We start from the raw sequence: 26,236 nt of genomic DNA on the forward strand, positions 1-26,236 counted from the left end.
ATCCTCTTTCTAATCACCCTTCAGGTATTCCTAGGCTGCTGTCAAATCCCCCTCAATTGTCTCTGCTCCAGACTAAATAACCATTAAAACCTTTTGTCATAAGTCTCATATTTTAGGCCTCTAATTGTTTTTGTTGCTTTCCAATGAACTTTCTCCAATCTGTCCACATCCTTCTTGAAGTGTGAGACTCAAAACCAGAGTACTCACCAGGTGAGGCCTCACCAGTACTAAATAGAGCAGAAGAATCACTTCCCTTGACTTGCAACCAACCCTCCAGTTAATGCAACCCAGGATGCTGTTGCGTTTTTTTGCAGCAAGAACGCGATGTTGGTTCATCCTTAGCATATGGTCTACTGCAGGGATGCTCAGCCTCCATTCCTTAGGCCAAATGTAGCCTGTGGAGCCATTGCATCTGGCCTGTCAGGCTTCCCATGGGTTGGGAAGTTTGGTGGTAGGGGAGTGGTGTCCATTAATATGGTCACACTTCCCCCTACCAAATTCCAAACCCCATATGCCTGGTTAGATCCAGGCTGCATCCCATTCTGCTGCAGGCCTGGGCTGGGGCTGGCCCATGCTGCACCCCCCTGCCCTCTACCCCCCCAGTGGGGTTGGGTTGGGGCTAAGCCATACTCCCCTTCATCCCCCTGGCTGGGTCATGGCCCTTTGTTGCCGCCTCCTCCCTCCAGGGCTAGGCTCAGACTGGGATGCCCCCTGCCTGCCTCTTTGTGGACAGATGTTGCCTGCCATGCCAGCCATGGGTGTTGAATAAGAATCGCTGTCTGGCCCGCAGTTGGACCAGGCATTCTCCATTCAACCCACTGGGGAAAAAGATTACACACTACTGGTCTACTGTAACCCCCTGGTGCTTTTCTGCAGTACTTCAGCCTGGCTAATCATTCTCAAGTCTACTTCAGCATGCAGTTATTCCATCCCTACTGTAGGACTTTGCATTTGTCCTTGCTGAAACTCATCTGAGTAATTACAGACCACCTTTTGTAATCTCTTCAGGTCATTCTGGATCCTAGCCCTACCTTTCAGAGTGCCTGCAAATTCACCCATTTTTGTTGTCTACAAATTTGCTACGCGTTCACTCTCTCCCATTATCCAAATCATTAATGAAGATGTTAAACAATACCAGACTAGTGACAAAGCCCTGGCAAACTGCACTTGATACCTCTTACCAACTAGAAATTGAGCCATTGAGGAATACTTGCAGAGTATGATGATATAGCCAGTTATATCCACCTGTGACAGGCACAGGAAATCTGTCCAGGTATCTGATGCCCTCTAGTGGTTAGACTCGCCTGCTGTCAGGACCCAGCCTCAGGCTGCCTTAAGAGTCTGAGACAGTCTTGTTCTAGGTGCCTTTCCTTTCTGAACAACCCTAAGGGCTCCTCTGCCTCAAATTCCACAGGGTGCATTTCCCCTTGAAGGCTGTCTGAAAATAGGTCATGGAGTTTCTGTTCAGCCCGACAAGCTATTTGGACTCCCCTGCCCTGCAGTCCCCCCTGGTTACGTAGCAGTCCCAGGCCTCAAGGTCTGCATCCTTGCTGCTGCAAGTTTCTCCTGGCTGCTTCTCCAAAATGCAGCTGGACCCAATTCAGCTATCTGCTGAATGTTTTAGCCTGCTGCTTTCTTCCCTTCAGGTAACCGGAGACCTTCACACCCTGTTACACCACTTTACAATACTTTTATCTAGGCTGTATTTTCTTAGCTGTTAATGTAATAAAAATTGTGACTTCTCTGATCAAAGCCCCCCAAATCTGCACTTTTCGGCAATTTAAAATGAATCACCACTATGTATATAGGTATCAGTTGAACACACTGTTTTATTGATATACTTACAATTTTAAAGCCTACTGGTGCCTCAATCACTATAAAAAAAAATAAATAAATAAACTGTAAGTACCCGTACATTTTGGCATTTGATCTTATGTTTTTTATTATCTTGAAAAATCCGAGCTCCATATGCCCCTCTCGTTCACCAGCATGTGGATCCAGTAGCGGCCATCCCTGCTGTTGCTTTGCTTTGTGGTGCTGAGCAGCCAGTGCCCTGCCCATGCTATTGCCTCTCAGTCCCCACCCACAGTTCCCTGCTCCCCTAGCCCTGCCACAGGGACCTCCCAGATGCCAGGACTATGGTGCTGGGGACCTGGGTCCAAAGCCCCCTGCCCCCCCAGCACTGCCTGAGCCCCAGCTGCTGCCCATGGGGAGGCAGTGGCTTGTGTGGTCAGAGCGAAGCGCAGAGCCTAACTCCCCCTTCCCCACAGTAGGCACAGTTGGAGTGGAGCCCATGGGTGGGGGTGAATGTGGGCTGGCCACTGCAGGTTTGGGGCTCCCCAACCTGCTGCTTTTCTCCCAGGAGTCTCCACAGTCCAGTGAATGAGACCCAGCATAGCAGGGAACCCAGCCCCTCTGCCCACCCCCATTGGATGAACTGCCCATGGCTCTGTCCTGCTCCCAGCAAGGTCTTGCTGCCACACATTCCTGCCCTTGGCCCCAGGCACTGTGCACTACCCCAAGTGTCCCCAGTCCTAGCCCTGCTGAACTCCTTCCCTCACTATGGGGGGGCCTCAATCTCCCACCCCATTTACCTTCCTCTCCCTCACCTCAGACTTACCTGCATGGAGCTGTGGGAGCTGCTGTCCATGCTGCCTGGCTGCCAAGTACATGTATGTGTACACATATACATGTTGCACCCCCTGCCTGATTGCCCTTCTCCCACTCCCTCCAACAGAAAACAGTTGCAGGCTGGAACTCTGCCAGCCTGCAAGGGGAAACCTGCCTTTCCCATGTTTTTCTCCTTTAAAGGAGAAAATCTGTGTTACCGCTATTTTTTCATGGCAAATGAAAAACGCAGAATACCAGTCATGAGAGACCATGTCAGAAGCCTTGCTAAATTCAAGGTATATTACATACATTGCTCTCCACCCCTCATGTACAGAGCCAGTCACATTATCATAGGTTGAAATCGGGTTGCTCAGTATGACTTGATCTTGCTGTATCCATGCAGGCTGGTCCTGATCATATTGTCCTCCTCTAGGTACTTCACGAGTTCCTTGAGGATCTGCTCCATGATCTTTACAGGTGTAGCGGTCAGGCTGACTGGTCTATAGTTCTTCCAATCTTCCTTTCTCCCTTTCTTAAAGATGGGCACTATATTTGCCCTTTTCCAGTCATCTGGGACCTCCCCTGACTTTCACAAAGTCTCAAAAAGGATAGGTAATGTTTCAGAAATTTGCCAATTCCTTTTAGTACTTTGGGGTGCATTTCATTTGGTCTTTTTGCATTAAAAGCATCTAGCTTCTCTAAGTATTCTGTAACCTGTTCTGCTACTGCTGTAGGCCAGGGGTGCTCAAACCCTGGCCCCTGGGCAAGATCCAGCCTGCAGTGCTGTCATTCATCCCACAGAGTTCTCCATGGTTCCAGAAATTTGGCAGCATTGGAGCAGTATTGTGCTTCCCATTCTTTTGTTGCATTAGGATAGCTTGTCCCTGCATCTTTAGGGATACCTAATACAGAGAGCTGTTTTTGAATTTTTGGGATCAGTCCAGTTGCCTGTCTCTTGCTTTTTTTTTTTTTTTTGTGATTCTTTTACAGATAGAATTTCCATTTTTGCACTCGGAAATCATATGCAGCAATGATAAGCAAGAAGAGAAATCTACAGAATAGGTGCCATTTTTATTCCTGGTGGGGGAAGATTTACCTTCCTGTCCCCTCAAAAATCCATGCCGCTGTCTTTAAATGGGTAGATAAAATAGCAAAATGTGTCCGACAAAGCTGTTTAACTACAAATTTTGTAGTAGACTTCAGGAAAAGAACAAAGGTTTAATTTGAAGACCCATAGTTCTCAGGTGAAATCACCTAATGCATGTCAATAGTATAGACACCTGTGGGTTTCTCATCCAGTTCCCTGTTACTTCCATTCCCTGTCAATACCTTAATAAGTCTTTAGTCTATAAAGAGTTTAAAGAAAAACAAGATAATTAAGGCTTTAATTTCTAATGTAAAAAAGCAAGCAGAAAGAAAATGTCTGTCAGAACATGGAGGGGAGAGGAAAGTAGTGGGTTTTTTTGTTTGTTTTAAATACATTAAGGGGAATGAAGGTGTGGAGTTCCAAGGTAACTTGCAGTTTGTTTAGCATGAAGTCATAAGACAGGGTCAAGCTAATTATATTAGAGATCATGTTAAAAAGCTGTTCTTATTCTGAAAGTTAGCTGAATGATTATCTGGTCAGGACAAAGAGCCGTAAAATATTAGATGGCCGGGAGCTACCTATTGTGAGTCTTAGACCAAAGTACCACTTGCCCAAAAGACTGTACTTGGCATTTCCTTACCCGATGCCTACTTCTGGCATGTGGGTATTGTTAATCAAGTTCTAGTCATACTGAGCTATTGAAATTCAGGGCATATGATCGCAGAGAGAGTAAATGATACTTGGAATTTTGCTTGTTTTACTCATATCTACCAATCCAAGTCTTCCTGTATAAAACCTAGTTTTTTTGTTGCATGCTAGCACACCTCCTGGGGAAACTCCATAAAGTCTTTCTTAGTGAGAACCTTTATCTGGGCATGAAGTCTTGTTAATTCCTCTTAAATGTTTGTTACTCCTAGGTTTTCGAAGAGGATCAAGTGTCATCTTACAGTGTGCCCACGTAATTCAACCAAAAATATTCTTGGGCAGACTAGGAATAACTGATTTGTCACCATGGTTATGTGACTTGACATCCTTTTGAAGAATTTGGGAGCTAAAGGGCTGCCTTCACTTCTAGAGTTGGGAGATGCCACTGATTCAGTAAACATAAGAAGCTTGCTTATCACCAGACACAACATTGACCATCTTTAGGAAAGCCCAGAGGGGTGCTTTGTAGTAGGTCATCTCTTAATATGGGTTTACCCATTAAAGCTTTTTTTTTTTTTTAATGTAAATAGTCTTGGATTGGAAAGTGAGATGCATAAGGATTGTTTTATTTGAGTATTAGTTTTCTTTTCCATATGTCTAGACTAGCTTTCAGCTGCGTCAGTGATTCTGCTGGGAAAAATTTTGTGCATCCTTGCTCCCAAAGTAGGAAAACGATAGAACATCTAGATGAGATTTTCTGTTCATCTTCAACAACACTGCAGGCTTTCTCTGAATTGCCATTTGATCTCTTTGGTATTTTGAAGGACATTAGACTACATCAGAAAAGGAATAATTTTCTTAGCTTGTTATGGCTGTCAACCATCAGAGATTTAACTTTTGAGGGAGAAATAGTATTCTGATCTTTCTGATGCATCAGGTTAGATTTCCCTCCACCCTCTGGCCAGTGAGCATAAGTCATGAGTGCATCTGTAATATTCTAGGTTTGCTTGTTAATTAGTTCAAGACTTCATATAACCACACCCAATTAGTTTATTAATCCAAGTTAAATTGGCACAATACCAAAATGCATTACCAGACTGGAGAAGTTTTGCAGCAGTTGCTTCTTTAATATGACTGTTCCAAATAACGAGCTCAAATAAGGCCATATTTATATTACATTGGTTTACAGCACATAAAATATTTCATTATATTACTTCAGATACTAGACATTATCTCTTATCTTGGTTCCCAGAAGTTAGAAGAGTAGAGAGTTCAGTATATCTTTTTCTTATCCTATAGAACCTATTTATTAAGAACATAAATCCTAAATATTTGCAGGATTTTTTAGTTCAGAGGTAGCAGTAACTTAATAACTACATTTCCATGGCAGTGCTTAGATGAGCACAGACCATTCTGGGAATATATGTCATGGGCCAGCAAATTATTAGGAAGATTTAAAACCTTGTTGCAGTGGATTTAGGCTTATTGGACAGTGTTGTCTGTGATTCTTGAGGTGACGTTCAGGAGGATGAATCTCTCTTTTTATAATGGGAAGGGAGTGCTGCACACAATGCAAGTTCCCATGCTATCAGTTATCTTTTTTTTTTAATTCCTTTAACTTCGCCATCTTCCAAAAGATTATTTACCGACCTGCTTCCCTGTTAAAAGTGGGGATGCCTTTTCATCAGATGGCTGTTTCATCATAGATGTTAGAGCCGGAAGCACAGTGCCAAGACCTGGCTTGTGGGGATTTTAAATCTACCACAAGGTATTTACCAGTGCTAAATGTAAATGGTTGTTTCATAAGAGGACGTAAGACTGGACTTGGAATGGGCAAACAAGTGCAGCAAATAAAAAAAATGCAAGATGGAATCGACCTGTTCTCTATCCAGGATCTTTTCGATCGTTCTGTGAACTGGGAGTGAGTGAGTTCACCATTCAGGTTTTCCATTAGATGTCCATTCCAAATCTGTTACAAATAAGACTTAAAAAAAAAAAGTGGCAGGCTTCTATTTCATTTGCATGATTCTCTTTATACAAAAGTCATCCAAGCAAAATGGCTATGGGAATCATAGGGATGCAAGCCATATTTAACTTACTGATGTTGTGTTATGATGAAGGTTCTTTGGTTGTTCAGGAACTGATACTGGAGGTGTATGAACAAGTTTGAAGTAAAGCAATAATTTTCCATATCAGTAGTTTCCTCAGTCAGTTGTTCTTTAAATGGTTTGGTAAAATCATCCCTGTGAGGAATTTTAGGGCACTCCTTTATAATGTGAATTCCTGGATCACCACTGTCCCTTGGGAACATTAACCTTTTGGTAAACACTGCTTTCAATTAGCATCCATTTTTCAAACATCCCATCATTCCTGCCACTTCCTTATTTCTTTTCCTATAGATGTATCACTGACTTTCAGAGGCAGTGTAAACACCCTGCCAATTAGGCACATCAAAATCAAGAGGTCAGTCTCTTTCACCCTGTCCAAAGTTTCAGAATCTTCTCTCTCATGTCATTTTGCACTGACATAACTAGAATCTTACGGTGGGATACACAGTATCCTCTGCCGTATTAGAATCAAAGATCATTACATTAGTGTAGTTCCACTTCATAGGTCAGAGAGGGGATGAGTTGCTGGATGAGATTACAAAGGAATGGAGAAGTATTTGCTACATAGCTTAACAGAGTCCCTTTGTTTGAATATGTAATGTCAGCTAAATAAGTTTGAAATTGCAAAGTAGTTAAAGCTGGAGTTAGACATCTTTCAGAGTCATTTTCTACTTTCTCATTCCCTGGGCACCCATACTTAACAGAATTATAACCCCAGGCTCCCCCTGCACTGACAATAAGGCATGATGGGATAATCACTTCTCCTGCCATTCATGCTTGGCATGGCAGGAAGCAGGATTGTGGGGATCATGCATCAGACCCCATCATGCCTTTGCATATCTGCCAGGGGCCTGAGAAATTCCATTTAACACCCCTTGAATTCTGGCTTTGAGTTCTGAAGTGATGGGAAGCTGCTACAAATTAAGGAGGTTCTTGAATTTGGGGGGAAAAATTCACCTTAGTTCTAAGCAGCATCTGTACTATTTTGGTATGCTTTTCTAGGTAGGGCACAAAAACCCAGAGTCTGTTACTGTATTGCCTCAGTCACAAAAAAGAAAAAAATAACAAGTGAAATTGGAAGGAATCAATATAGCAATGTGTTTGTAATATCAAGTGGAGATGAACTCTCTCTAAAAATGTAACTATCTTAACATGAACTTTTTATAATATTAGTGGATGCTTGATATTAAGGGAACACTTTCAATTTATAATCTAGTAAATTAAAATTATGTTTTAAAAATATGTGTCAATATTAGCTTCAACACGTAACTCTCATACACCATATTGATCTTTTGTAGTTTTAGCAGGTCATTTGATATAATGCATTGTAGAATGTAACCTTGTCATAAGGTGGCGATTGAAGTTTTGCTTTTTGGTTTTTTTTTTCTTTTATTAATTATGTGTATGTTGAGGGTTTGTTGGAAAGTATATAAAAATGTGGTTTACAATTTTAAATAGATGTACCCAAGGTGGCTGTGGAGGTTTATCCTGCTGTGCATTTTAGTGTGATTTATTGCCTTAAAGAAATGAAGTGATTCCAGTGTTTCACCTTCAAAGAAGGCAGCTAACCTTCTTTGAAGATGAGTTGTTTCTGGAAAAGGTGACACCTAGAGTGTGAACTCTTGATGCCTGTTACTTCAGCAAGGCTTTTGATACGGTCTTCCATAACATTCTTACAAGTGAGCTAAGGAAGTACAGGTTGGATGAATCGTCTATAAGTTGGATAGAAAACTGACTGGATGGTTGGGATCAAAGGGTAGTAATCAATGGCTCAATGTCTAGTTGGCAGCCAGTATCAAATGGAGTGTGCTAGGGGTCAGTCCTCGGGCCAATTTTGTTTGGTATCCCCATCGATGATCTGACTGTTGGAGCGCACCCTCAGCAAGTTTACAGATGATAAAAAGTTGGGGAGAGTAATAGATAGGCTGGAGGGCAGGGCCAGGATTCAGAGGAATCTCAACCAATTGGAGGACTGGACCAAAAGTAATCTAATGAGATTCGACATGGACAGGTGCAGAGTTTTGCACTTAAGACAGAACAATCCCATGCGTCATTACGGGCTGGGGACCAACTGGCTAAGCAGCAGTTCTGCAGAAAAGGACCCTGGGGTTACAATAAGCTGAATAGGAGTGTGCCCTTGTAACCATGAAGGCTAATAGCATACTGGGCTGCCTTAGTAGGAGCATTGCCAGCAGATTGAGGGGAGTGATTCTTCCCCTCTATTCAGCACTAGTGAGGCCACATCTTGAGTATTGTCTCCAGTTTTAGGCCCCTCACTACAGAAAGGATGTGGATAAATTGGAGAGAGTCTAGCGGAGGACAGTGAAACTGGTGAAGTGGCTAGGGAATGTGGCTTATAAGAAGAGGCTGAGGAAACTGGGCTTATTTAGCCTGGGGAAGACTTATTAAAAGCTTTCAGCTACCTAAAGGGTGATGGTAAAGAGGAAGGGGCTATACCATGGGCAACTGGTCCTTCCTGAATCAAGTTGGGGGGGCACTTGCCCTCCTCCCCAGCAGCGAGTCAGCGACCAGGAGAAGGGTCCCCCGTGGCCGGTTGTGCCAACCCCAGAAGTGCCAGGGGTGTGCCCAGAAGTGCCAGGAGCACTTCTCCTGGTGCTCCCACTCCCTGGCCGGCACTCTCACGGGGTGGGGGGCACCAGTGCTTCCGCCTGCCTGTCGCCCAAGCGGGGCACGCTGGCTGTCAGGGGGGTGCACGTATGCGTGGCAAATGACAGAACAAGGAGCAATGGTCTCTAGTTTCAGTAAAGGAAGTTTAGGTTAGATATTAGGAAAAATGTTCTCACTAGAAGAATAGTAAAGCGCTGGTCCTGCTTTGAGTAGGGGGTTGGACTAGATGACCTCCTGAGGTGCCTTCCAGCCCTAATTTTCTATGATTCTGTCATTTTCTGCTGTTAAGTGGTGGAGCTATAATAACGCATAATCTGTAAATTATGGTATAAGACTGAAGGGATTTAAAACAAAATCTATTCCAAATCAAATATTGAGTAATGGTATTTAGAGAGCATTTTATTTGATTGATGGACTATGATTTTTGGGTTTTATAGCTAGCAATGTTACCAAAAATGCATTTTACTTTTTTTTGTTCAGTAAGATGCAGTTGATTTTCTTACTGAGTCAAACATCTAAGTTTTGTGACTCTTACATATTTTGTAGCTAGTTCTCAATGTTTTTCTATTAGAAGAGGGGAACCATTTTTATGCATCGTCAATTATAATATTATTTTGGTGAATTAATCTTTTGTTTTGTTTATCAGCTCTGATGAAGTCATACTAATTTCTGTGGAAAGCAAAAATTCAACGGCTATAACAACTACAAGCAATTCAGGTATTAAAGTTTAACAGCATGCATATGTTCTAACAAATTTGAGGAGAAGATTTAAAACAAAGTAATATACTTTCCTGCAACTAACGTTTTTGTTTTTTGTTTTAATTAAACAAAAGCATAGCCAAAGGATGCTGACATGCTTTTGGGTGAGTGAGTCAGTTTACAAAAAAATCAATACAGTGACGTGTCCATTTTACATAGATGTTAAAAGGACACTGTCAATGTATTTTGCATATTATAAACATTTTTATAACTGTATAATCACAGAACTTTAAAAAAACCCTCTTATACCCTGTCCAATTGATGTCGTTTGTTACAGGATCGCTATTTCATGAAACTAAGGGGAGGACAGGGAAGAAAGGCTGAAACATTTCTGTCAAGTGCAGATTATTGCATAGGCATTTCAATGTGATAAAAAAAACTGAGTTGGTTCAATTTGGGCATTACCAATCTGACTGTGTCCCTATAAATTATGCACTAACAAAAAAGAATTCTGAATAGCTTTTTCAGTATATATGATTTTAAAAAGTATAGCACAGTGGATGAGTAAGGAATGTAATTCCTACTCTGCAGATATTTCATTTTTAAGGTTTTTTTAATAGATCATTTTCCTTTCCCATAATTTCTTATTTTCAAGTCTAAAGACAAAATTTTAGAACAATTGCTGTTCTGATTAATTTAATGATCTACATCTATAAAAAATAAAAAATAAAAAAATAAAAAAACTTAAAAAGGAAATATCTGCAAAAAAGAAGTATTCAATTGACTTTTTCAAAAATCTTCTGTTAAAAAAAATATCTTTCATTACTTACATTACTTTTATTTCATTATTTGCATTTTAACTGCTTGAATACCAAATTCAAAACTGACTCATTGCCTGTAATCTGGTTCATGCCCCAAGCACACACATAGAAGTTTGCTTATTAATTTAAATTTTCTCACTAAAGTCCCTGCTACATATTCAAATTTAAAGCCGTATAGAAACTATTTATGAACCTGTGGCACATTTTCAAGCACTACCTTTGTACCTGATTGACCATTTTCATAGCTGGATGGACATTTTTATTGTGATAATTAATTAATTTTCACATGTGGCCAGTCTAAATTTATTGTACAGTTAATCATTTAATTGTATAATATAAGTAATGTGTGGCAGGGGCCTAAAAGAGAATAACTGAAGAATTATTCAGGGCTGCATATTACGTATTGGAGCAGGGTTCCCAAAGTGCAAGGTGTGGACCACATATGGACTACAAAACATTTGTAAGCAGACGGTTTAATAGTGTGGCTGTCTTTGATGGAACCAGCTGAGCTTGTAGTCATTAATTCATTAGCCATTGTAGCCATTATTTCATTAACTGATTGACAGCCTTAACAGTAGCCCTGTATTCCATTGTGAAAGATAGTTGATGTCTTTTGTAGTGAAGCCACTTTGAATCATTTAGTTCATGATTTAAACTTTAAAATGAGTTAATTGAGATGTTGCATAGTCATCCAATGGCATTTTTGAAGTGCTGAGGAGATTGGAACACAAGTAAAGGAATTTTTAAGGAATACTAAAATTTCACTTAGTCTGATGGTATTTTTAGAGTCTGACTTGATTTGCAAGAGATTTATTTTGAAATAAGGAGAGTAATGTTTTCAGTGTGTCTGTCATTTTCCTAAGGCACGTAGACATAGGTTACAAAAATGCCCTGCTATCCTGTATGTTAGAATACCAACAACTACAAAATAGACTTGAAGGCACAAGTGACAATTAGGCGTATTAAATTAAAGCTTTTTCAAAAATCTTCTGTAAAAAAAAAAAAAAAAAAAATCTTTCACAGATACTCAGAAAAAAGACACTTCTACGCAAGCAGCAATATCAGCTAAAACTCAGCTCAGCAGTAAGGTAGGTTGATAAGAACTTTTTTTATGTTCAGCAACTAAATCTTTATTTGCTTGCAGTGATTGTTGTAATTTTCAAGTCATTTAGCCTTTTTGTAGATACAGCGTAGACCGGTTCGTCTTTGGCATCTTGTTGGGACTGAGACTTCAGCTATATAGGCCATCACATATCTTACCTCTCTTTCAACATACGCAAGGTGAACTTTGTCTTCTGCTGCTTCTCTAATATGTAAATTCATAAAGTTGTCTTTTTATTTCTGTTTGTTTTTTGTATTGGGAATGTAGGTTATGTCTTACCCTGGAAGATTCTGATGCCCAGAGAACTTGTGAAACAATAAGATTATGAGAGAGAAAAGTTGAGGCAGTGAGATAAGAAGGGACTTTTGTCACTGTTAAGCTATAGTTTGGGTTTTGTAAATAGTTTCAATGATTTACATTTTGCATTAAAGATAACTTTAAAAAGATTCAGCACCCCACCCTTCAACTAGGAGCTCCCCATAAATTGCTTTGAAATCCTTGTGCAAGATCAGGAAGAGCAGACTAGAAAATAAGTATCATCAAATCTAAAATATAAGCAAAACTGTTTCTCCACACCCAAAAAAACCCTTTCATTCCTCTTTTGTCTGTCCTCAAGAAACAAAATAAATTGTAGTCTCAAGTTTCTCTCAAGTCCTGTGCCAGTTGCCCTCCTTAAGCTGTTCATATTTCTTTCTGTAAATTTAAATGGTAGCAGGTTATATTCCATTTGTCAAAAGTTTTGGAACATTTCAGAGATTATCTTTGCCATCTGTCATACCCTCCCAAGAACTTTTCATCTAACCAGGGAGACCTTCCTTTGCTCTTCCAAAGGTCATAGAAAATATATTTTGCTCTGGCTGGTTTTAGGATATATGTACTATAGGAGGGTTTAGGAAAAAAGATTAGGGAAGCAAAACTCCTCCTTTCCCAGTGTAGTAGTGTATACAGGTTTGGGAAACTAGTCACCCTTCCCATACAGGGGTCAAAACATCAGCCCATTTTGCTAACCCATTACAGAAGATAGGTTTATTGGAGCTTACCGTTCGTTACCTGTCTTTTGGAGTGTCATCTTGTAAGTCTTTTAATCTTGTATAGGCCTTGATGAGAAATAACAGCAAGATTTTAAGTCTTTTTGACTGATCCATTTTTGATGCAAGAAGTTTGAGTCCTAAAGCTCTACAGAGTTGGTAGAGGTCATGGCACAAATGAGAAGTCAACAGCTGTCTTAAAACTTTCTTAAACTCCGCAGGGATGGAGTCAGGGATAAATTCCTGATGATTCTGGATTCTTAATAAAAATTGAAAATGACAACAAGTAAGAAAACAGGGATTTTGGGAGAAGGTGACAATCTGTATAGTTTTTTTTCTCATGAACTTCTTAAAGGGTACAAAACTAAAGCTGTCTGTCTTCACATGTACTAGACCAGAGAAGTATGGACTGGAACCATGCCACCACCTTCCCTCTTCCCCCAGTACTGCATAGAGTGAGGGATTGCATACAAACTTTTCTGGCTTCTTTTACAACCTTAGCAGGCTCTTCTCACTACCCTAATTGCATAATCCCAGGAGAGTGCATATCCTCCTAACTCTCTGTGGATTATGGTTTGCCCTTTTTGAAAGTAGTACATATACACTTGGCAGCTCTGAAATATCCCATACTGGTTGTTTCCCTTCCTTTTTCTCCACCCCAGTCTACTTCTACTTTTAGCATACAGCTTCCAAAATGGTAGGTACAGTGTATTAATGCAGAGCTACTGATCATCCAGAGCCTGTCTCCCTTTCTGCAGAACTTGTGGAGTTTTCTGGTAGATGAAGAAACATGCCTCATATATTTTCTTCCTTACATTTTTCTGCCCTCAGTTGTCCCACTTCAGCTCCTGTGCACTGAATGAGCAGAAGAGGCCCCGTGCCCTTCTGGTGTGAACTTCCTAAAATGTATAGTAAGGGGCCATCAGTCCTGACTACCTTCTAGAAAGTCAAAAGAAAAGATCTCATCTATAGCAAACCTTCAGAGCTGTAAGAATTACAGTTCCTTTCACTATAGGGCAGAGAATAAACATTTGCTAGCAGTCACATCAAGGATATATTAGCCTCCTTATGAACCTCTTGGGGGACACTCTAAGATGTGAAAAAGCAAGGCTCTTTTCTCTTCCCATCTTTTAGGGAAATTCCCAGATACGTTTATACGTGTATGTAAGCTTGAGACTATCAGTAAGAATAAGATTGGCAGATAAAAGGGAAATTCACGTTATCATCTATTGGCTTTTTTTTGGCCAGTGTAGCTGATAATGTTCACTGTTAAATATAATTGAGGATCTCTTCAGCCTCTGCAAGAGAAGGCTGAGATGTGATGTTGTGGCCGCCTACAAATTCATCGGCGGGGGGAATATGAGATGCTCTTCTTTACAGTGAGGGTTGCCAGAATCTGGAATGGGCTTTCAAGGGAGGTGATGCTCTCCCCTACCTTGGGGTCTTTAAGAGGAAGCTAGACATGCACCTAGCTGGGACATCTAACCCCAGTCCTCTTTCCTGCCCAGGGCAGGGGGTTGGACTTGATAATCTACTGAGGTCCCTTCCAACCCAAACATCTATGAATTAATTAAGCCTTCTGGCAGAAGCCCCCAGACACTGTGTGCATGTGCACAGCTGCATGTATGCATGTGGCCAGGAATGCTGCCAGGCAGCTTGGAGAGCAGTTCCCTGAAGGTAGGTTTGTGGAAAGGAAGGAGCATGGGGAGCAGGGGGCAGATAGAGGCCTCCAGGGTGAGGAAGAGAATGGGGCAGGGGCTTGGTGGTGAATGGGCCCAGCCAGGGTGGTGAACAGGACCCAGAGCAGGATGGAGCCATAGACAGCTTGTCCAGGGAGCTTGGGGTAAGGGAGCAGCTCTCTACCACTGTGCACCCCCCTGCAGGGGAGGCAAGGGGGGGGTATGTGCCCCCCAGATTTGTATGAGGGGCAGATGCGGGCTACCTGTTGTAGGCTTGGGGCTCTCTACCCTGCTGCCTTTGTCTTGGGAGCCCCACGCTGGTAACATGTTCCTTACCCCCCCAGCAGCAGTGGGGGTGGTGAGTTGTGTCCCCCCTTTTCAGGCCAGTAGGGGGCACACAGCCAGTGCAGGGCTCTCAGGTTCTCTTCTACAGAACTGCTGCCCAGCCAGTCAGCCTCCAGCCTGTACTGGTACATGGGATTTTTCTGTCCTAAGTGCAGGACATTGCACATGTCCTTGCTGAACCTCATAAGATTTATTTTGGCCCAGTCCTCCAATTTTGTCTAGATCCCTCTGAATCCTAGCCCTACCCTCCAGCGTATCTACTACTCCCCCCAGCTTGGTGTCATCTGCAGTCTCACTGAGAGTGCACTCTATGCCATCTTCCAGGTTGTTGATGAAGACATTGAACAAAACCAGCCCCCAGGACCGACCCCTGGGGTGCTCTACTTGTTACCAGCTGCCAACTAGACATTGAACCTTTGATTACTACTCTCTGAGCCCAGGGCACCAGCCAGTTTTCTACCCACCTTACAGTCCATCCAGCCCATACTTCCTTAAATGGTGGAAGGGCACTATTAGGAAGGAAGGAGTGGGGAAGGCCAGTTCCAGTGGCATCCTCTTACTTGGTAAGTGTGTGCAGAGTTTGACCTTGTCTTTACTAACTCTGTCTTCAGACAACATGATAGGTACAAAACAACTTGGTAATACCACCCCACCCTTTGAAACAATGGCACGTCCTCAGCTACTCCATTTTAAGAGTGTTATCTAAAAGACGTTTATATCACATGAATTATGAGAGGAGTCGATGACTGCTGTATTGATCATTTAGTGAACTCAATCATGTCTATTAGGGTTGTGTTAAACATTGAACACACAGCCCAAATCGGTCTGAAGACAATAGAGCATCAAATGTCTTCAGACCCCTAGACACCATGAAGCCCTCCAAACATATCTCAGCAAGAAACTTGCCAGTTCTTGGATTGAAAATGATAGTACTTGTGTTGAGGAAGATTGGCAAGTTCTAAAGGAGACCATCCATGAGGTTTGCACAGAATCAGTTGGCTTTATCACCCAATGCCATTAGGACTGGTTTGACCAAAATCCAACAATTTGTTGACAGTCGTGACATGCAGAGCTTCTTCAGTGCAACCAGGGCTGTGTATGAACCAAGCTCTTGCAGACGTACCCTGCTTAGATCTGAAGACAGCACTACACTCCTCAGAAATGAATCCATGAAAAACAGCTGGAAGGAGCACTACCAAAAGCTCCTGAACCAAGAATCAGTGGTGACTGAAACTCTTGAATCCATCCTGCAGCATCCAGTGAGGGAAGCACTTGCCAGTTCACCAACCTCTGAAGTCATCCACCAGGTGAGTAAGACAGTTTGAAGAACAGCAAAGCATCTGGCCCTGGTGGCATACCAGCTAAGGTCTTCAGAGTTGGTGGGGAAACAATGACCAACTTGTTCCACACAGTTTTTTTTTTAAATCTAGAGCACTGAGGAAATGTCTGCTGACCTAAGAAATGGCAATATTGTCACCATTCTTAAAAATGGAGATAAGTGAGACTGGAAACTATTGATGTGCATCAGCCTCCTTCATCACTTGGAAGATCCTTGCTCAGTTTCTGCTGAACTGACTTGTTCCTTCTTGCCATGGAAATCCTTCCCAAGCCTCAGTGTGGCTTTAGACCACCGAGAGGCACCATGAACATGACTTCTGTAGTCCAGCAGATCCAGGAAAAATGCCAAGAACACTAGAAGCTGTATAATGGCCTTTATTGATTTGACCAAAGCCTTTGACTCTGTTAACCAAGAGGCTCTATGGAAGATCGAAGTTTGGCTACCCTGGGAAATTAATCACCATTCTAATACTCCTTCGTGAGCAGATAACTGCCTCCATCCTATGCAGTGGCTCCACTACAAAGCATTTTGCCATTCAAACTGGCATCAAGCAGAGCCATGTTATCGCACCAATTTTGTTTTCCATCTTTCTTGTGGTCATCAAGATGCTCATCTGTGACCGTCTGCCGCATAGTATGAGCATTGAGTACAGGATGAAAGGGAATCTTTTCAATCTCCCCTGCCTACATCCCAAAACTAAATATTTGTTATTTGCCAAAACCAAAGTTAGTTCGGCCTCAATTGTGGAACTTCAGTACACCAATGATTGTGATGTCATTGCACATACAGAGGAGGACCTGCAAACAGCCCTTAACTGCTTCTCAAGCATACCAGTGCCTGGGACTGACCGTTAATGTTAAAAAAAAGCCAAAGGTTCCTCACCAGCCTGCTCTAGGCCAATCAGCTGCCCTGGAAAAAATCCTTATTGATGAACAGGAGGTGGAGAACGTTGAAAACTTTGCATACGTTGACAGCCATGTTGGAAGGCTGACATCAACGAGAAGATCCAGCACAGGATCTGATGTGCCAGCTCTGCCTTTGGCAGACTGTATCATCATGTGTTCAACAATCACAATATCAGGACTCGAACAGAGCTCCTACTATATAAGGCTGTGGTGACCCCAGCTCTCCTCTATGGTTGTGATGCTTGCGTTACCTACAGGAACCACCTGAAAAGCTTGGAATGCCATCACCAGCGCTACCTCCAGAAGATCCTGGGAATGAAGTGGGAGGATTGTCACACAACTGCCAGTGTCCTCACTGACGCTAACACCACCAGTATGGAAGTGTTGATTACTCAACACAAGCTATGGTGAACAAGGCACTATGTGTGCATGCCTGATGTATGTGTACCAAAACAACTGCTATATTCCCAACTCAGCCAAGGCAAAGGACATGAAAGGGCCAGAGAAAATGGTTCAAAGACACCCTCAAGGTGAGAATTAAGAAGTTTGCCGTTGACACCGGAAACTTAAAAAAAAATAGCTCGGGACAGAGCTACATGGCAACACCTTGTGAGAGAAGGTACATCTTACTTTGAGGAAAACCATCTCACCCTGGAGACAGAAAAACAACAAATGGAAGGAAAGGAAGCCAGACAAAGAAATCCTTGGCCTGACCTTCTCTTTAACCATCACCTGTGGCATTTGCCAGAGTCTGCAGCTCTATGATCAGCCTTCTTAGCCATCAGTGGACTCATTTACAACCCTTTACTTGACCCATGGGAGTGATCATCCTTGATCATGAGGGATTGCTGCTGCCACCACCACCAACTCTTCATTCAGGGCTCCATTTCTCAAGTACTCTAAACCTCCCTGGGGGCTGTGCTCTACCAGAAGCTGTAGAACATTACTTTAACCTGGCCCTGCAGTATCTGTTTAGATCGGGCATTTCAGCAGAGGTTTTTGGTGCTTTAGCTAAAATTGATTCAGTCAGCTATTAGCTAAGCACCAAAAAGTCCCACTAAAGCCCTGCTCTCTACAGACGTTGGGAAACCAAGGTGCAACTAACACGCTGCCTTTCTGTGCATGTGTTGGGCTCCATGCAGGAGCATGCTGAGTTTAAAGTTTTTATTGTTTTCCCCATGTCTGCAAGCAGCCCTGGGTTTTAATTAAAGAATAGAAAAGAAAATAACTTCTCCTAAAAACTAGTACTTCAGTTACTGACATATATGTATATGAAAATGATTCACTTAATTTTCTAGTCTAACGTCATTCCTTCTCTTTGTAAGGTTGAACTAGGTAGTTAGTACACTTAACTAAACACCTAAGATGCTTTATATAGGTATTCAGATACTCTGCATTAATACTTCTTTTTTAATTCACATTGGATCTCTAGAATTTGTTTGATCCTCCAGAAAACTGTTAAAAATATTATATAACTTCTTTGCTGTTCAAATTGTCATTTGCCTAAGCCAATCTAAATACATTTATGTAGATAAAGCTTGTGGTTGTGAACGCTTAGTAGTGGAAAGTGATATATATGGGTTTTTCATTTGTTTTACGTTTTTTAAGACAGACTATGTCCAGATTGCTCTGATTTTTTTAAAATCTGAATCTATATAAATGTTCCTTGCAAGATTTCCTATCACTTTGAACAACTTTTCTACCACTAGAAAAAAAAAACCCTCTAAAAGTGCAAGAACTAGTATATCTGGGTTATCTGATTTTTGGTATATGCCTACCTCTGAGTAGTCTAATACTATCCAGGGAAATGCAGAGAAGATGGTAAGTTTAAAAAACTGTTTTTACTTCCTGCAGCATACTAAGGCAAACAGCAGTAGAGCAACACAAAGCAATTGCATAAAATAATAGGAGGAAAGATATGCAGTTAAGATCAACTTGTAATAACATTTTATTTAAAATGATTCTAAATAAGTATTTTAAATAAGTCGTTAAGCTCATTAATTGAATTATGCAGACAAGGTTCTTTGGGTAGTCATGATATCTCTTATTAGACCGACTAAATACTAGGAAAAATTGTTCTTTGTGAGCTTTTGGGTGCAAACACACTTTTTCAGGCATACAGAGAGTCTGCTGGTGAATTGTCATCTTCTGGGTAGAATAGGAGCAAAAATGCAGGTCTGTTAAAATGCAAATGCGTCATAGTGTGGATCAGAGGGGTGGAAGATGATAGGTGTGAGACAGGTGGCGGGGCAAGGGGAAGTGTTGAACTGGTGATAAAAGAATGCAGCTGGTAAAATGCAGACACGTTACCTGAGGTTATTAGATGGCAGGTTATAATGTGCCATAAATCCAACATCCATATTTAGTCCATGATTTTTTATATCTACTAAATTTATTAAATGAAGTTTGTAGGCTTGTCTACAAAAGGAGTTTTGTAAATTTTCTTTGAATGGAGAAATTGGAGCGAGAGTGATTAGCTTATGAGAATTGTGCGCCCACAGGTAATTAGGTATTTTTGTCTTTGATAGGTTTTTGGTGTGCTCCCATTCTGGTACACAGTTGTTGCTTGGTTTCGCCTACCTATTTTTCATCAGGCATTCAGTGCACTGGATGAGATATATTACATTTCTGGAGGTGCAGATGTAAGATCTAGAAATGGTGATGGTTCTGTTGTCGGATGTAGTTATTGTGGGTGGAAGTGGTAGAGATGATTTAGCAGGTTTTAGATTTTTTTGTACCGGCATGGTATGGATCCATTTGGTGTGCTTTGGGCCACAGGAAGTTTGCTTCTGGTGATGAAGTTAGTGAGATTCAGTGTTTGTTTGAAGGCTAAGATGGGTGGTTCTTGAAAGATCTCTTTAAGAGTCAGGGCTTCTTCTAATACGGGTTGCAATTATTTGAGGATTTTTCTGTACAGATTCCAGGGAAGGATGGTACATCGTAACTAACTGTGGGCAATTTGTGGGGATTTTCTTTTTGTACTGCAGTAATTCTTCACATGGTGTCTGGGTAGCTCTTTCAAAAGTACGATCTATCTCTCTGGAGGATGATGAAAGCCCTTGCGAGGTGATGGTCCTGGGTATTCTCAGTTCAAATCTGGTGGTATTGGAGGGCTTGGCTGTGTATTATAGTTTTCTTGGTGTGTTTAGGGTGGTTGCTGGTTTTGTGTAATATGTTTGTTAGTCCACAGATTTTTTGTATATGGTGGTTTGTATTTTACCATTCTGAATATTGATCATAGTGTCTAAAAAGGGAATGTTGGTGCGGTAGTATTCAAGAGAGAGTCTGATTGATGGGTGATGGTTTTTGATTTCCCATCACAAATTCAATCATACTGCAGGTTAATTAATTGAATTATTATAATTAATAAGAGTACTGAACAAATCTACTTTTCCTAAACAAAAAAGATTTATTTGTTTTAATCCCCAAAATAATTTTATAGATGGTTTTTGGCATTTAGAAGATGTACTTAATCTGAAATCTCATTTTAAACCATGCCTACATTTAGCATGTCTACTTGACTTACATTTAGTAAACGAAACTCAAAAAATTCCCCCAATAGTTTTATGTCCCAATAGGCAGAAGTATTTGAACTGAAATATTTGATTAGGAAAAAAATTAAATACAGCAGACTTAATGTGGTTTAAATGTTATATTCAACAAAATTCAAAGCTTTATGTGGAAAGAAATTATTTTTATTGCAATACTTGTAAAAATATAAAGGCAGTACACAATCATATGTACTTCCCTTGCATTGTTTGTTTAAATTTAAGAGAAAAAAGAAAGCACTGAAAGCTGTTGACACACTAATTTTAGTACATCCAAAGAACTGTGCATGGTATGCCATGGTTGTCCACTCATCTGCATCAACGGAGTTTAACTCTCTTCCACTGATTTTCATTGTCACTGTCTGTAGAAGCACTTGCACCACTTATTAGTTCCATTTCAGAATCAGATCGAGGCAAATCTGATTCAGAACTACTTGAACCACATTCTCTTTCACTAAAGGATGGTTTTACCAATAAGTCTTTTGGCAAGGGCAACTTATCACACTGCCTCTTCTTCACTAACTGTGCTTCTGACTGATTCTCCAGAAGCAAGAGATTTTGAGAAATAGAAACAAATTTAGCAGTGCGCTCATATGTTAATCTATTCCTCTTTTTTGTCTTGATTGATCTGAAAGCCTTCCAGTTCCATTCACAAGAAGCTGGTGTTGGTGGAACGCTTAGGATCCTTAGAGCAATCCTGAACAACAGTTGGGTGTTAGAGTATAACTTGCACCATATGAAAGGAGACATATTCTCTGCTGCCTGCTGCATGAAGTCTTTGCTCCAAAGTTTTTCTTTTGCATGGTACTCGGCAATGTCTGTCATCATGGCTAATTCATTGATGTTGAGGACATTCTTAGCTACTTCCATAATTGTATCGAGAGCAGTAGATAATTTATCTTCTGATAAATGTTGTCCTCTGTGTTGACGATCCAAAAGGTTTGCTGCCAGATGAACTGGGTAAGAGCAAAACTCAGATCTCTTAGTAAGCATTTGTTTTACTACTACTTCTTTTTTGGATAGCGGTCAAGAAGGCAAAAGCTCAGTTCAGCTGGAATATTTGAAAGGCCTGATGCATCTCCTTCAAGTTTTTTGCTAGGCACTGAAACTGGTAGTAGCAAATTGAAGGCTCCTTGAACTTGAACCAAGACCACCACATCATTGTCGAGAATCTGCTTCTGAATGTACATGGAAATAATCTGGGATATTGTGTCATCTATTGAAGCACAGTGCAAATAGTTCTTTGTGCACAGCAAACTATGTGAACACTTTGTAGCAAGCCCCATCTAGTTTCTCCTGGCAATAAAAGTGTACTTTCTTCACCTGCTTCTCTTTTTGTAATTTCTTCAAAGTCTGATTAGCAACATGATGAGTGTTGAATACCTTCACAGTCACTTTGCAGTTCGCCAGTATGTGAATACAAACTTACCTGTATTCACATTTACTTGCCAGAAGATTCAGCCCACGAGCAAGACATCCAAATAGTGTTAAATGAGGATACTTTGCCTTTAATATTTACCATACAGCTTTCGTGTTACTCGCATGATCAGTTACAAGGGCTCGTACCCTGGAGGGTCTGCACTTTCACTCTCTTCACTCAGTAATTTGGCTTTGTATTCACCTGTATGATGAGAAAATTTTATAGCAATTGCTTTCAGAAATATTGGTTCAGGTGTTGCTAGCGTAATGTGCAGTAAAGGATTTCCTTGTATATATCAGTCCACCCATCTGACATCAGAGTCAATGATTCTGTTTGACTAAGTCTTCGAGTAACCATTGTTTGAACTCTGTCATACTCTGTGTCTAAGAGAGAATGTGATAAGGGATAACATGACGGTAACTTATATGATGGGCAAATTACTTCATAATGTTCCTTCCAGCATAGATTTTCAGTTATGGAAAGAGGTGTACAACTTATAGCTTGAGCTAATGTCTCCTGCTTTTTCTTGATCTTTTGACATTTTGTCCACAAAGCTTGTTAAAAAGCTGTCTCAAACAGCTGCTTGTGGTGGATCGTATATCGGGTGGCAGCGATCTTGAAAGTGAGGTTCCTGCTGCTTCTTCCCCCAGACCTGGCAACTCACCATTTTCATATTCCATTTTTTGCAAATCTGCTATTTCGCTTGAGCTACCAATTTCCTGCAACAAAAAGGGGAAAAGATTTTTATTTTAGCCTATTCTAGTCTGGCCTCATCCATCAGAAGAAGTGGTAGTGAGCTTGCCAGAAAGAACAGTACTGCTCAACATGATGCTCAGTTGCCCTGGGACTGCAGACCCAAAGGGAAGTGTAGTCTGGCCTGCCATTGGCCAGAGGACTAAGCTCACTCCTCTGGGTTGAAATAGTTAATTATTTATCTATTCTGTAATTTTAAAAATAATTATTGTTAAGCCTAAGCTTAGTGCAAGCAGAAAAGCAGGATACAAATATTTTAAATAAATAATAGTCCAGAGTTGCATTAACAGCTTTTAAAATTATGCTTTAAAACAATACAAAATGCTAGTGTGTACTGTCTGTTGTTTAACGTATTACTTTGTTTACTTGCATAGGATTCCTGAAGTAGACTTTTCTCAGATGATGTTCTTCCACCACTTCATTGTGTTAGCTTTCTGTATATGGCTTGTATTCTTTCAGGACAGTTTCTACGTGTTATTAAATGTTTCTTCATTCTTGGTGTGTTGTTAGCATACTCCTGCCTGCCATATTTACATCTACCAACTTTCTTCCTTCCTTCAGTGGCTTGAACTTCACTATAATGATGCCACACACTAGTTGTTTTTTTTTTGAGTAGGCATTATAATAACTACTTGAAACCAAAGCACTAAAAAACTAACAGATCTTATGCAAACACTTCCAACTTCCCCAACTCCAGAAAAGAAATGAGACACTGCTCTGTGTTTGCTGAACTGAAAGTGAAACAAAAACTAATCACAGTTTTAGTTTTGGTTTTGCTTTCACTTGTAGCCTGAGATAAAATAAGAATTTTAGCTTTGGTTCTGATTTGACCTTGCATAGTCAATTAAGTGAATTCATAACTTGATTTTTGGTTTAGATTATTATGTGAGTGATTTTACCCTCCTGTTTACAAATCAATAAAACATACATGGTACTCTCTCTCACACTTCATAGGGATAATCAGCTGAAGAGCATTAATTACAGCTTCGAAACTGCCAAGCTTGCCTAATATTGTATTGGCATCTGTTCATTGATACTAATGAATTTTATGAAACAATGAATTTTTAGAAATGGAAAATTTCCCACGGAAAAATACAGCACTGGAAAAATTTCCGCTCATATCTCTGTACAGAAGCAAGAGGTTTTTTGTGTTGGGATAGCTAGATAGATCGATATAGATATATCTATATATAGATACCTATAGATATATAGAAACTCTGGCAGTTAGAAACATATTGCATAGACCTTAACATATAGATATATCTATATAGATGGTGTTGTTACTTGGTTGACTCTTTTGGTTATCTGTTAAGGTCTATACAATATGTTTCTAATTGCCAGAGTTCCTACAGATGCATAGTGGTTAGTTCTACTGTCTTTCTCTTGCATGAGAACATTTTTGTTTAAAAAATATAAGCTACCAAACACACTTTCATTCCTGAACTTTAATAGAAGCATTTATGCTAGAATTTAAGATTCTACCATTGTAGAAACAATTTAATTGGAATTGACACTCTCTTTCTACAGATTGCAGAAAAAAACCCCAAAGTCTCCGTGATTGATCTAACAGAAGAAGAAAAGCACCACTGTAATAAAGGTGAGGGAGGAAATGATTTCTTGTTTGTAGAGATGATGAAAATCAAACTAAAACATGGGTGTAAGCATAAATTACTTAATTTGAAAGAAAAATAATGTTGCTGATTTGGAAATTGTACCTATTTCTTAAAAGGAAAATGTATCTTTATCTGTTCACTCTAGCAGTAACCATAGGAAAGTAAAGCTGAAAGAGACCGCATATGGTCATCTAGTCTAGCCCCTGCTCAAGGCAGCATCATCCCCAACTAAACCATCCCATCAAAAACAGATTATATGCATGGAAAATTATAACAAATTTATACTTTCTCCTTGTATAGAATCTAATTACTCACAGGGGTCATCTTAAGTTTGAATTATCATATTTACCTAAATCCAAGATATGTAGGGCAAGGTATATTTAATTTTTCCTTGGGAGACCATTAAAGCATTATTGTGCCATAGCTTTTACTCAGCTCTTGTTTTTGGAGATAACTCAGATGCTCTTTTTAAATGATGCCTCTTTTTTCCTGAAGACTGCTAATGCTTTCTGCATTTGCTTAGGTCCATCTGCAGAAGCAATTTCATGATACTAAAAAAACTATCAGTAACCAAAGTTCACTGAATATTATGTTTTCTTCTTACAGCAACACTTCTTTCCTGGTTATTGCTGTTTTCTCCAAATGTTATTACTATCTTAGATGAAAGGAAAAGTTAATAACAAGCAGTTGTAGGAATGGAGATGTCTAGCATGCTGATTGGCTTTTCAAATCTGTGGGTTGACATATGTATATGTGCAAATAAAGTAAACAGAAATGAAGTAATGTCTTTAATTCACCTTGCTTATATAGGTAAAGTTGTATTTAAAACTTGTATTTTGTTTACAGGCAAAGTAAATGAAAAACAGAAATCTATGCTTAACAAAACTGTTTCAAAGCCAGGAAATCCTAAATTGAATCGTCTTGAGCTACCGGAACAAACATCATGTCAGGTACTTTTAATTGTTTCTTTATTTTTACATGTTGGAATTTGAAAATTCCAGCGCTCAAGCTCCACAGGTCATATAATATGCAATTTAAGAAAAATTAAAATGGTAATAGGAACATTTTTCAGGATGAAGTAACATTGTTATTTCATTTGTATTAAGCTAACAAAGGATAGCTTTCTTCGTTTAAACCACTAGGAGGCCCTATTGTAATATAAAAACAATAATAAAAAAAGCTTTAGTGATTATTTCTTAAAAGGAATATTTTTACTGTAATAATGACTCCTGAAACATGGGGATTCTAATCCAAACACAGAAAAAATAGTAATTGAGTATTGCTTCATGCTAAAATGAACCATTTTTAAAAATGTTTATGGGAAACATTGCTGTAGAGGCAAAGACCAGGCAAGGAAATCTTTTAATCTAGAAAAAATGTGAAAGGGGGCCATAGGTCCAAGAATCCTTGTGCTAAGTTCTATTGCTGTGCCTAAAAAAAAATTGCTAGACTGAAGGTCTGAAAATTATAAAGGTGCAATATCTACATACACAAGTGTAGGGCAGTTAGGATTCTGAGTTCGGTGGGTATAGAGTTGTATATTTTAGGCTTAAAGAGCCATTGGATATGGTGTATATATAGATGTTCTATTTTATTTTTCCCTCACTATGATTCTGGCATGGTTTGTAGCAGTTAACAGCTTAAAAACGTCTACAATTAAACATGATACTTGATACAGTAGAAAAGCTGAGTTCCCAGCTCCTTTGCGGTAGCGTAAAACTTCTTCCTCTTGCAGTTTTCAGTAGTTACCCTACCTGTTAGAAAAGGTGTTTGCAGAGTAGATGATTTGATTGATTATAGGTGGTCCTAAAAAGCAGTCTGTAGTTGTGACCTAAATGGTTCTCTGTGGCACTACCCCTGTACATGACAGCTGCTTGCAGATGTAAAAAAAACAAAAAGTACTTTA

At 40.2% G+C, this 26,236-nt stretch overlaps 1 protein-coding gene across 7 annotated transcripts in view; it reads left to right on the top strand.

The window, feature by feature from the left end:
• The window catches only part of ATF7IP2 (activating transcription factor 7 interacting protein 2), a 55,180-nt gene that overhangs the window by 21,890 nt on the left and 7,054 nt on the right, over positions 1-26,236 (top strand). For all 7 annotated transcript variants that reach the window (XM_090023849.1, XM_090023851.1, XM_090023848.1 and 4 more), the window contains 4 exons: positions 9,725-9,795; positions 11,622-11,686; positions 24,245-24,314; positions 25,177-25,280. In XM_090023849.1, the coding sequence (XP_089879975.1) occupies positions 9,725-9,795; positions 11,622-11,686; positions 24,245-24,314; positions 25,177-25,280 (310 nt within the window). The remainder of the gene's footprint in view (positions 1-9,724; positions 9,796-11,621; positions 11,687-24,244; positions 24,315-25,176; positions 25,281-26,236) is intronic.

Source organism: Crocodylus siamensis, chromosome 12 (assembly GCF_052110815.1).
Source record: "Crocodylus siamensis isolate JL-2025a chromosome 12, ASM5211081v1, whole genome shotgun sequence".
NCBI lineage: Eukaryota > Metazoa > Chordata > Crocodylia > Crocodylidae > Crocodylus > Crocodylus siamensis.